Source organism: Garra rufa, chromosome 22 (assembly GCF_049309525.1).
Source record: "Garra rufa chromosome 22, GarRuf1.0, whole genome shotgun sequence".
NCBI classification, from domain to species: Eukaryota; Metazoa; Chordata; class Actinopteri; order Cypriniformes; family Cyprinidae; genus Garra; species Garra rufa.
This window is the reverse complement of record NC_133382.1, coordinates 29,859,610-29,872,509: the sequence shown is the minus strand read 5'-3', so window position 1 is coordinate 29,872,509 and position 12,900 is coordinate 29,859,610. Positions and strand designations below refer to the sequence as shown.

The 12,900-nt window shown below is 38.0% G+C and overlaps 1 protein-coding gene across 1 annotated transcript; it reads left to right on the top strand.

Moving 5' to 3' along the window:
- Positions 1–2,717: 2,717 nt before the first annotated feature.
- slc16a3b (solute carrier family 16 member 3b) lies at positions 2,718–10,423 on the top strand. The gene is made up of 5 exons (XM_073828328.1): positions 2,718–2,873; positions 6,224–6,472; positions 7,261–7,404; positions 7,481–8,251; positions 9,003–10,423. Exons 2-5 carry the CDS (start codon positions 6,250–6,252, stop codon positions 9,389–9,391), a joined length of 1,527 nt encoding a protein of 508 aa, XP_073684429.1. The 5' UTR covers positions 2,718–2,873; positions 6,224–6,249; the 3' UTR covers positions 9,392–10,423.
- Positions 10,424–12,900: the final 2,477 nt, after the last annotated feature.

Genomic DNA, 12,900 nt, shown 5'->3' with positions numbered 1-12,900 from the left:
GTAAATCTGTAGACACAAGAATTGATTACAAAGTGCTCATCAGAACATGTGTATACAGTAAAGTCAAAAGTTTACATACACCTTGCACAATCTGCAAAATGTTAATTATTTTTCCAAAATAAGAGGGATCATACAAAATGCATGTTATTTTTTTTTTATTTAGTACTGACTGAATAAGATATCACATAAATGACATTTACATATAGCCCACAAGACAAAATAATAGTTAGCTAATTAATAAAAAATGACTCTGTTCAAAAGTTTATATATGCTTGATTCTTAATACTGTGTTGTTACCTAAATGATCCACAGCTGTGTTTTTTTGTTTAGTGATAGTTGTTCATAAGTCCCTTGTTTGTCCAGGACAGTTAAACTGGCCACTGTTCTTCAGAAAAATCTTTTGGGTCCCGCAAATTATTTGGTTTTTCAGCATTTTTGTGTATTTGAACCCTTTCAAACAATGACTGTATGACAACTGAGGGACTCAGGCAACTATTACAGAAGGTTCAAATGCTCACTGATGCTTCGGAAGGAAACAAAATGCATTAAGAGATAATTTGAAGATCAGGGTAAATTTTACTTATTTTGTCTTCTGGGAAACATGTGAGTGTCTTCTGTAGCTTCTGAAAGGCAGTACTAAACAAAAAAAAATGATATTTAGGCAAAATAAGAAAAATGTACACATCTTTATTCTGTTCAAAAGTTTATACCTCTGGCTCTTAATGCATCATGTTTTCTTTCTGAAGCATCATTGAGCATTTGAACCTTCTGTAATAGTTGTATATGAGTCCCTCAGTTGTCCTCAGTGTGAAAAGATGGATCTCAAAATCATACAGTCGTTGTTGGAAAGGGTTCAAATACACAAAAATGCTGAAAAACAAAACAATGAATTTGTAGGACCTGAAGGATTTACTGTTTAGGACAAACAAGGGACTCATGAACGACTATCACTAAACAAAGAGCTGTGGATACTTTTTTAAACAACATAGTATTAAGAATCATGTGTATATAAACGTTTGAACAGGGTCATTTTTATAAATCCAACTATTATTTTCTCTGGTGGACTATATGTAAACATCTTTTATGTGTGAAATATCTTTTTCAGGTCAGTACTAAATAAAAAATAACATGCATCAACATGCTCTCTCCTATTTTGGTAAAATAATTAACAGGGTGTATGTAAACTTTTGACTTCAACTGTAAGTAAACATGCTAGACGAAACCCTACACATCATATAAAGCCATACATGTGGTTAAAACACCTGGCCTAATAGTGGCATGTAACGTTAGCTTAAGTTGTATCCAAAGAATGAAACAGACGTGAAAGTTCAGCTACAAGAAGAACATAAATCCTTATGAGCAGAACTTCACAAAAAAAAGTTATTTTCGACTATTTAATTCAATAAAACATTAACGTTACGCACCTTCATGTGTACGCCAGCTCAAACATTAATGAAGAGGCAAGTATTTTCGTCGGGTTAGCTTGCACAGCGAATATTGTTTGTGTAAAACTCAAAATACACAGCAGCTACTCCGTAGGGAAGTGGCTAAATATGTCTAAAATAGTTTGCATTCAACATTTAGGTCAGCTAAGCTAACTAGCATAAGTTTAGCTCAACGCCAGCTATCAGTGATGCCATGGAAACAAACGGCGTCTGCAGTAACATCCGTTTCTATGGTCTGCCGGATGAATCTAGTTGGTTCAACTCAGGCACAAGTTCCTTTTTACAACTGAGCGTCATTTGCTTACTTTGAAGGAAGGAAATTATGAGTTCACATCTCATTAAACCCTATTTCTGGCGTGTCTATTATTCCCCGCTATAAAAGCATCACGCTAATCGTAAAATTATTACACGCTTCCGCGAATTTTGTTTGAAAAGAGATAAGTAGTTATAAATAAGTAATGTAAAATTCTTTATTTTGTATTGTATTTTTGGTTAAGTTACATAAACTTAAAGTTTTACTTCTGACAAATAAGAACGTTTTACCCTGACAAGTCTGTCATAGTGTGTACATTGTGTACCTGCCTGCCAGAAGGAAACGACAAGTTGAAACAGTTTTGCCTCTTCATCTGTATTTTTGTTAAACCTGTGACACAACTTTTCCTGTGGCTTACAAAACTGTACAAAAGCGAATGACGCAAGGGGAAATAAGACACCTGATTCACGTGGTTTCTACCTGCCTGCTGTCACGTTCTTATTTGTATCAGTTCTTGGTTTAAATTATACATTTTCTGTTATTTATTAACAAGAATGTAGCATGTAAATCATTTTTAGTATTTTAAAGATAGATGCTACAACTTCCTGAGGAAACAAAATGTTCCTCTTTATTTATTTATTTTTTTTGGTAAAATCTGTCTGTGTTTTAAACTCATTCACTATCCAGAGCTCTGTACACTATCTAAAAAAGTGTTTTGAGTTGTTGACGAATTGCTGAATTGCAAGGAAGTGTCATCACCCTGTTTTGCAACTCTTCAGTTTTACCTGTGTCACTATGAATGCGAAATAATATTTTTGTTCAGCACCCAGCTAATGAGAAACAAAGCTGATGCTTCATATATGGAGGGACGGTCCGTAAATCCCCTTTAAATCCCCTGAGCACATGGTTTGAATAGGGATGATAGAGAGAGAAGAGAGCGGTGGGGAAACGCACGTAGTGCCCTCACACACACACAGCCGCATCATTGGCTGCACGTCAGTATGACTCAAGTGTTTCATTGGTGACAGAACAGGCTACAGTCAGATCAGCACCACAGTCATATGAGCGGGTCCCATTCAATGCCTCTTCCAAAGATGTGTGCCATGCGAACGTGATGGTCCTGGTGTCAGGAGGGTATCATCAGTGAACAATCTTAATCACAGAGCATCGTTAAGGTATGTAAAAGAACAATGCTGCCTTTAAATATGTCAACATGTGTTCTGAGAAAATGATTGGGTGATTTTGCGCATGCTAAGCGTGCTTGTGTCGTCAGGATGGGGGATGCTGCCGATGGGCTGCTATGGAGATTGATGAAAAGTAACAGGTTTCTGTTCAGAATCAGAGAGTATTCTTTTGTCTATTTATAATTGAAAATACACACTGTGTTATGAATATAAACATTTGAATAACTATATATCGTGAATTATCCACATACCGATACAATTGTCATGTATGATACGATACGACCCTGATATTCTTTAGAGCATGTAATGTAATCGTCGAGTAGTTGTGGCTACTATAGTGCTTCAGTTGTTATAAATGAGAAAATTGCTACTTAAGGATGGTATAGATGTGGATTTACACCCATGTGGTAGTGTCAGCGCTTATTGGTGGAGGAGAGAGAGTAAAAAGTCACGTTTAGCACGTAGACCATAGCGCCGGTGCATCAGATGCTGTTCATGCAAATATTTAGGCACAGAATGAAATATTAATTCTTGTAACTTTTAAGTGTACGAATTTTACTTCCTACAGGGTTTTATAAAGAGGTATCGATAGAAAATTTTATGGGCACAATCTTTCAAGGTTATGTATAATAGATATATATGTATATATAGATATATGAGTCATTCTACAGCATTGGTCCAAACTGCTGTCCCACAACGATAAAAAAAAAAAGACAAACAGATTACAGTATTCAAACTTAGATGTTTACCAAGATCCCTTTATTATCTATTGAAACCCAGTAAGCGTTATATACAGTATATATAATCATCATTTAGTGGGTACTTGCAATTGGGAGGTGGCTGTGCCAAACCCTAACCCCTAAATTTCTATTTATGAATATGATATGAAAATAATATTTGCATTTTATTTGATTGTTATTTTTAAAAATATATTTTTGATTTTTTTTTAAAGTGAAGTTATATTTTCTTTATAAATTATGAAAGTAGCCTATATGTAAAAAAATGTGTCTGCCATTTTTCTACTGAAACAGTGATTGAAAACAGACTGATTTTTAACTACACCCCTACATTTATGATCAGGAAATATTTATGTTCCTCTCTCCAACACATTGAGGTAAATATATTCAAAAGTATGAAAAAAGTATGTGTAATTGTAAAGAATGTCACTATCGAACACCATTTTTCTATGATTAAGCACACTTTTTTGGAATTTATTCCATAATGTAGTTTTTATATGTATACAACTGTTCCGAACGTGATAAATACCAGGTACACACACGCGCGCGCAAATCTAGTTTTCGGCGCATCAAGTACCAAGTTCATAATATGAATCATTGTGATATATTAAGAACCAATAACCTATGTAGAGTTTTGTGGAGGAGGAAGGAAGGCCAGAGGATGAAGATATATATAATGTAAATCTGCCTTAATTCCCTTCTCAGGCTTATCCTTATCACTATATCCAATCATAAAAAAAAATAAATAAAATAGGAGAGCTACTCACACACAGACCTATGTATAGGATATACACTGATAACATGTTTTAAAATCGAAGAAAAGAGAAAAATATCAGTAATCTTCTTGTCATTGCATTGCAACTGACAGATTAGAATCAGCTGTTTGGCTAATTAGGATGAACGTGACAAGAAGCATCCATAATTAAAAAACACCCAGAGCCAGCTGTGACCTGTTTCAAAGAAACAATTCAATGGCCTTTCTAAAATAAATCCTAACCCTACATAGCAAACATAATATGAATCCCAACTCACATTCTGTTTAAAAGTCTACATAAAATGATGATAAACACAACATATGTTACTCTATAGGAGTAGATTCTGGTTATTGCGATCAGTACCACATGGAGAAATGTCAGGGTCTTAATTTAGGCTGGTAGGGTACAGAGGTGTGCCCCTCAGCTCCCACCCCCTAGATGAGGTAGATATGTGGGAGGCTCAGAACAGTAAGAGAGAATCAGTTTTCAGGAACCTTGAGCAAGGTAGGTTGTTTGTACTTTGGTTGCATGACTTTCTCTTACTTAACACAGCTCTTCTACATAAATGTTGATCAATTAATTCCCAGTGTGTAACATGTTGAGCAACCTCTTTTTCTGTTTACTTGCGTGTGACTAATAGTAAGGTCTTAAAATGTAAATGTTTACACCACTTACATTAAGAATGTCTTGTGTTGTTTTAGTGGTAATACTTAAGTGGTTAAACTGACACTTGTTTTTTTTTTTTTTTATATGTATAAAGTATACAATACCATATTAGTGTTGTTTGGCATTCAGATGACTAGTTTCAGCGTTCACATATTGATTTAAATGTTATGTCTACAGGAAACCAGGTGTCCATTATCTACTTTTAAAAGAGTATGTATTGCATTCATTGATCATTCTCTTTAGTTTAATGACTCATGGAGCAGTATTGCCCTTCAAGAAGGTCAATATAAGAAGGGTGACCATTCTACCATGGCTTTTTATAGCAGTATGTGCTGAATGCCATGTTACCGTCACATTATGTTCAACTCAAGTTGTGTGTGTGTGTATTTAAATTGCTAGAAATGAGGAATAAATAAATCACAAGCAATATGACATACTACTTCAGGAAGTTGGGTAGCTCCTCCTGTTGAGAGACATTTGAAAGGGCACAACAGTTCACGCATTGCATAGTAGGTTACAGAGGTGTTAGCTAATCCTGCTCCTGGAGCACCCCCACATTACACATTTTGGATTTCTGCCGCATTTAACACCTGTGATTCAACTCATCAGATCGTTAGTTGAGTGGTGATGAACTGAATTAGGTGTGTAAAATAAGGGACAGGAGAAAAGGAAGTGTTCAAGGATCAGGATTAGGGAAACTCTGGGTTAGAAGCCACATAACTGACTCTGTGATCTAAAATAAAAAGTGCTTATGATGTTTAAAAGTTGTCATTTGTGATGCTAGGTGGTGAGTAGTACATTAAACACGTACCCAATTACAAGAGTGGCTTTTGGCAGGAACATGAATGAGGGAGGGTGTTAATCTAGTGTGCCAGGCAGACGGAACAGATCTTGCTGTACAGGGATCTTCAGTAAACAAGCTATATGAGGCTTGTGTTTGGCTCTATCTATAAGCAATATGTTGTGACCAATCAGGTCAAGAATTCTTACTTTCCTGCTGAATTGAGCATCATCAATGACACAAGTTTTATGACACTGTTTCTTTTTTATTTTTCTTATCTTATTTTTATTGTCTGTGCGTTGTTGTCTCAGTCTACTGGAAGTTAATAACACTGAAACATATTCCTTGTATGCGCAAGCATACTAGGCAATAAAGCTCTTTCTGATTCACTTTTTGTTGCAGTTGAGACCTGACCTGTACAAAGCATCATGGGTGGAGCTGTTGTCGACACCGGTGACAGTGGGATCAAGGCACCTGATGGAGGATGGGGTTGGGCTGTCCTCTTTGGCTGCTTCGTCATCACTGGTTTCTCCTATGCGTTTCCCAAAGCGGTCAGCGTCTTCTTCAAAGAACTTATCCGGGAGTTTGGAGTGGGCTACAGTGACACCGCTTGGATCTCCTCCATATTACTTGCAATGCTTTATGGCTCAGGTACAGATGTTGACAGCAGAAGGGATGGATGGGGCAGGGTTGCCAGGTTTTCACAAAACCCACCGAATTGCTGATCAAAGGTTTTTTTTGGTGGGGTTTCCCTGGTAAAATTTGCATTACGGGGGATAAATATCAAATTGAGATGGATTCAACCTGCGGACACTGAAAAACAACCCGTAGCAATGGTGTTAAGGTAGTCCAATCCCGCTGGAAAATCATAGATTTGGCAACACTGGGATGGGGGTTCACAAGGGGGCTCTAGGGAGTCTGTGGCACATTTAGAGGAAAAAAGGCCAATAGAGGGTGCTAATTTATGCTGTCTAAACCACTAAAAAATGTGTAGAAGCTACTAAATCATATAGAGAAGGACTTAGTAAGCAGGAAAGGGCATAATATTTTGACGAATTAAAGTAAATGGGTGGTAAAGATGCGTACAAGTAGTATTAAGACATCAGCCTAATTATTCACCTACCTGACCGGAAATTATAAGAACAAACACGATTGTTGTCAAGAATTCTTGGTTCAATTTGGCTCAGACAGGTTATTTATTTATTTTTTTTACTCTCTTCCTTGATTTGTTAATTTTTGGCTAGTACTATAGTACTCAAATGTTTTCCCAGTTTGACCAATTAGTACAGCCCAAAACATGTCTGTAATCGACCATTTTCATCAGCAAAATATGCAAATTTTGTTCGGTTCAGTTTCATTGTTTGCATTCAGTGCCACCAATATGGCCAATTGATGGCATCTTGTGATTCAGCACACTAACAATAGTTTGCTTGTTGCAGGGCCTATATGCAGCATCCTAGTGAACCGTTTCGGCTGTCGCCCTGTGATGATGGTCGGGGGCCTTTTTGCCTCGCTAGGCATGATTATGGCATCCTTTGCAACCAACATTATCCACATCTATCTCAGCATAGGAGTCATAACAGGTAAGCACTTTTGGGATTGATTATGAAATTTCTGAAAATTTCAATGTATTTACATCCTCAAATATGATGTTCCCAGGTTTGGGTCTTGCTCTGAACTTCCAGCCATCCCTCATCATGCTAAACAGATATTTCAGTGAGAAAAGGCCCTTGGCCAATGGGTTGGCCGCAGCTGGAAGTCCCGTGGCTCTGTGCTGTTTGTCTCCTCTTGGTCAGGTTCTTCAATACAAGTATGGTTGGCGTGGAGGCTTCCTCATCCTTGGAGGCATTCTACTGAACTGCTGTGCATGTGGAGCCCTCATGAGGCCCTTGATGGCACCGAAAAAAACCAACGAGGTGGAAGAAAAGGACACCGAAACCAAACCTAAGCCCAAGCTTCTGGACTTTACTGTCTTTAAAGATCGTGGCTTTTTGATTTACACGGTGGCTGCGGCCATTATGGTGCTAGGTCTTTTTGTGCCTCCTGTGTTTGTTGTAAGCTATGCCAAGGAACTGGGCAATGAGGACACCAAGTCTGCCCTGCTGCTTACTATACTGGGGTTCATCGATATCTTTGCCAGGCCAACATGCGGTATCATTGCTGGGCTCAAGTGGGTTCGACCACGATGTGTTTACCTCTTCAGTTTCGCCATGATCTTCAATGGCACCACTGATATCGTTGGCTCCTTAGCCAAAGACTATCCATCTCTCGTGGTGTTCTGCATCTTTTTCGGTATCTCCTATGGCATGGTCGGAGCCTTGCAGTTTGAAGTGTTGATGGCCATCGTGGGGACAGAGAAGTTCTCCAGTGCCATCGGCTTGGTGCTGTTGGTTGAATCCTTTGCTGTGTTGGTGGGACCACCTGGAGCAGGTCAGTGCTGCAGTTTTCTTTATTCTGTGCTGTTAAAGGATTAAATAAGAATTTATTCTGCAAGTGAACTCATCTTTAAAATAGAAATCATAAGATAAGCAATAAATCCACTAAAACAAATTTACACGATTAAAGTATTTCCTTTAGTCTAGTATTTCATACCAAAGAAAGCACTTTGCAAATGGTCAAAAACAAATATTGTTAGAATGCAGGTGGCCCTTTATGTTCCCCTACAATTTGTACATTGTTTGTACAAGACCATATGGTTTCTCCTTATTTGGATTGCTATTCTACCTTGCTCCTGGAGGGCCAATGTCCTGCAAAGTTTAGCTCCAACCCCATTTGAACACACTTGAACCATCTAATCAAGGTCTTACTAGGCACACTACAGTAGTCCACATTAAAAGTGGATCAAAACCTTTCATCGAAGTTGTCCTAAAACCAAAACGATGCCCGTTCTTGTCTTAGGACAACTTTTAAACTTTATTGATCAACTTCCAATGTTTACTACTATAGAAACTTCCAGACAGGTGTGTTGAGGCAAGCTGGAGCTAAACTCTCTAGGACACTGGCCCTCCAGGACTGAGTTTGGTTTAGACCCCTAAACAAAGTACAAATGGACTGTCTCAACAATGACAGCTGCTGCTTGTAGGTCATGAACATTTTTGCTCTGGTGACCTGTCAGGGCCACCAGCACAACTGGCCAATCCATGTAGGTAAAGTAGTTTTTCCTGGTTGTTTCATTTCACAGGTCGTCTTCTGGACGCCACAAAGAATTACATGTATGTCTTCCTGCTGGCCGGGTGTGAGGTGGTCCTCTCGGCTCTTGTGCTCGCCATCTGTAACATGCTCTTCATCAAAACAAAGCCCCAACAGCCTGACCCTCCAGCCAAGATGGAGATGGCCATTACCGAGACTGAGATGGAGGAGCTCAACAAAGCACCAAAGGACGACCAAGACAATGTAGGTGGTGAAAACGGAATGAAGCAACCCATCGAACCAGAAACTACAACAAAATCTGATGATAAAAAAATTGAAGAGCCTGAAAGCACAGGGGTGGACTCGATAGAGGTGGAGAATGCTTCCAAAAAGGTGTCTGAAGCAAACGGTGTGATTGTAGAACCTGAATCCTCTCTGTGAAGATAGAACAATATGTATGACAGAGCTTCCCTTGTAGGACTCACGGATATGCGTTTGATGTTGTAGTGTATGCTTTTTGTATCGCGCTTCAAGTGTGGTTGCAGAGGACCGCTTTCAGACCTGCTCTGCACTTCAGATTCAGCCATTTTAGGCCAATCACTGCCGTGTATGTTGGCAGATATGTCTGGATATGTTTTTGTTACAAAAATGGATTCCATTTATACTGTGGCACCAGAGTTTTGGCCAGTAAACACTCCACATCAGAGCAGGTCACCAGCATTATACTGAATATAACCAACTTGCTTCTTCGTGGCATTCAGTGTTTGCTAATGTGGATTGTTGGTTCATACAGTAGTATCTTTTATCATTTTTAAACTGGTCCTGGGAGAGCACCTTATTGTATTTCAGTCCTGTTTTTCAAACAAATGGAGCTGACAATGAGGATCTTAGTTAGTCTTTTTAAATTGAACACATTCTTGAATGCACAGAGTTCAGAAAAGATTGTATTTTTGTGGAACGTTTTACATATAAGTACATATAATGGTTGAAGGACAATGCTCTGTTACATATTTTTATAGTGAGTTTGTTTTTTGCAATTTTGTTTCCACTTTCTTATATAGATTCAGTATTTATCTTGAAGTGTTGATGTCAGCTGCACTTCATATTTATTTGTATTTTATTCATCTAAAAGTCAGTGTTTTCAGACCAACTGAATCAACCAGGAGAGGACCACAGCTTATACTTGTGACATGTTGGTTGTGTATCATTTTATTTTTTTTTTTAGCTCATTCACTGACTGCTTTTTATTTTTTTGTGGAAAACCAAAATAGTACTACAAGATTTATGAAAATGGTGGTATGGATGAAACCCTTCTAAACTTTACCTCATTTTGTCTTTCACCAGCAGTGTGTAAGTAGGGACCCTCTTCTACTACGTTTTAAAGACACTTGAGCTGTTTTTGGTTGTGCCTTAAGTCTTGTAGCCGTACAGAATTTGTGAATCACTTTAGAAATAAATACATCCTTCCCTCTCCACTTGACCTTGACTCATTTCTATGGTGTTTGTGTTTTCAGGACTGTTGTCTTTTCCATCCTTTTTAAACTTCAAGCTGTCATGATTCGATCATGATAATTTACTCAACCCTATGTCATTTAAGATGATCATTGTCTGTCTTCAGTTGAAAAACAAAAAGAAGGGTTTTTGAGGAAAACATTTCCATTTGTATGATTTTTCTCCATCGAGTGGACTTCAATAGTGCCCAATGGCTTGTTCCAAATTGCAGCTTCAAAAGACTCTAAACGATCCCAGCTGAGGAAAAAGGGTCTTATCTACTGAACTCTGTGGTCATTTTTGCTAGTTCAGACCCTTATTTCTCAGCTGGGATCATGCAGAGCGCTTTAAAACTGCATTTGGACCTTTAACCCATTGGGCACCATTGAAGTTCTCTATATGGAGAAAATATTTCTTCAAACTTAATTTCTTTTCAACAGAAGAAATGACATTAACATCTTGGATGACACAGAGGTGAGTAAATTAACACGATTTAGGCTCAATCCCAATTCTGCCCCTTACCCCTACACTTAGCCCTACCCCTCCGTTTGGCGCGTTCACGTGAAGGGGTAGGGGTGTCTCATTTCTCTTTTGGTTGGAGGGGTAAGGGGAAGGGCCAGATAGCCCTCCAAACGAAGATTTTTCAGGACCGCACTTCAAACGAAGGGCGAAGAGAAATTTCCAACATGGCTGCTCACTCGAACAAGCAGACTCATAAATTTAAGTAATTTTTGCCTTTAATAAGGATTTTCATGACAATGTTTCATTATATGTATATTACCTTCAATCTTGTGTTTGTGTTTATGGTGTTGTTTTGTAAATAAACGTTTGCAAAAAAATCGCTAAAGTTTGCTAGCAGATAGCACTGATTGCACGATATTACAAACTATATTTTTATGTCACATAAACTTGACAGCATGTTAGAAACATGAAAGACCAGTGGCACGGCAATTTGCAACAGTGGTGTAGTGGAGGGTGAACGCAGGTATACGTTGTATACACACTTCCACTTTTTAAATCCCCTCTGATGCGGATTATTCAGTAGTGTCCTGCATTAGCCAAAATCATGGCAGTCCACCACATCCGGTCATGTGAATAAATGTAAATATTTGCTAAAAACACCCAATAAAGGCAGTGATGATGCAGTCAGGACCGTGGCGCCGGCTTGCTTTGAAATGTATTTGATAATTGCGCCTAATGCACCTGCGCCCGCTCCGTCTCCCGCACCAGTAATTTAAATCAGTACATAATAATTAAAACGATACCTTACAAATAAAAAGAAGCAGATTTTTTTCTTAATCCAGTGAACCCCTGTAAACATTTTTGTCCAAGGATCCAGTAAACTAATGCGTTCAAATAGAAAGTTCAAAACAAAATTCACAAATGAAGCATATACCCATTTCTCCCGGCACCACTACACTGATTAGCAATTTGCCGCACATGTGATAACGTGTTGTTTGTTTTGCTTACGGCCATGTACTTTTTGCAACATGACCACATTTTTGACATCTTGCAATGTGTAATAAACATCGGCGCATGTCCTCTGACGTAACATTAGGAACTAGCGACAACGTATGATGACGTATAACAGTGTTGTAGTGGTGTCCCATTTCTTAGGGGAAATATTTTAGCCCTTCCCCTTTCCACTTTGTTGGAAGGGCGAGGGGTAGGTGAAGGGGTAGAAAATAGAATTGGGCCTTAGTCTGGAAGTGAACTATTCCTTTAAATTATTGAGTGAACTGAATGGCCTGAAATTATAGTAGCTAGTAAAAAAAAAAAGGAAAAGGCAGTGAAAATTCTAAATGACTGTACTGTTTACTCCAGCAAGACAGTGCAGATCCTATTAGCACAGGATTTGTGCTGTATTTTCAGTTCAGTCCAGCTGGTGTCCATCTGTAAATGCACTTTAAGCAGTGGATCATCTGAAACATGATGAGGTAAACTAACGTGGCGATCAATCCTGCTCTAAAACATCCATCCTTACTATAGAATTCAGATGTAAACTTGTTTTAACAATTAAATTTAAACTGAAACTAATTAGCTCTTGCATAATTAATAGTTAAGAGAAATTACTTTTTTTATTTTATTTTGAATGTTGCAGTGCAACTATGCTAGTAAATGGATACATGACAAAAATAGATTGTATCAAAAAAGAAAAATGGCAGTAGGACAGTGAGTTAAAGGAATAGTCCAATTAAAAAAAAAAATCCTGATAATTTCTCACCTCAATGTCATCTGAGATCTTCATTTCCTTCTTGAGTCGCAAAGAAATTACGTTTTTTGAGGGAAACATTCCAGGATTTTTCTTCATATAGTGGACTTCAATGGTGCTCAACGGATTTCAGTTTCAGTGTAACTTTAAAAAGCTCTACACAATCCCAGCTGAGGAACAAGGGTTTTATCTAGCAAAACAATCAGTTATTTTCTTAGATTTTTTTTTTTAATTTATATACTTTTTA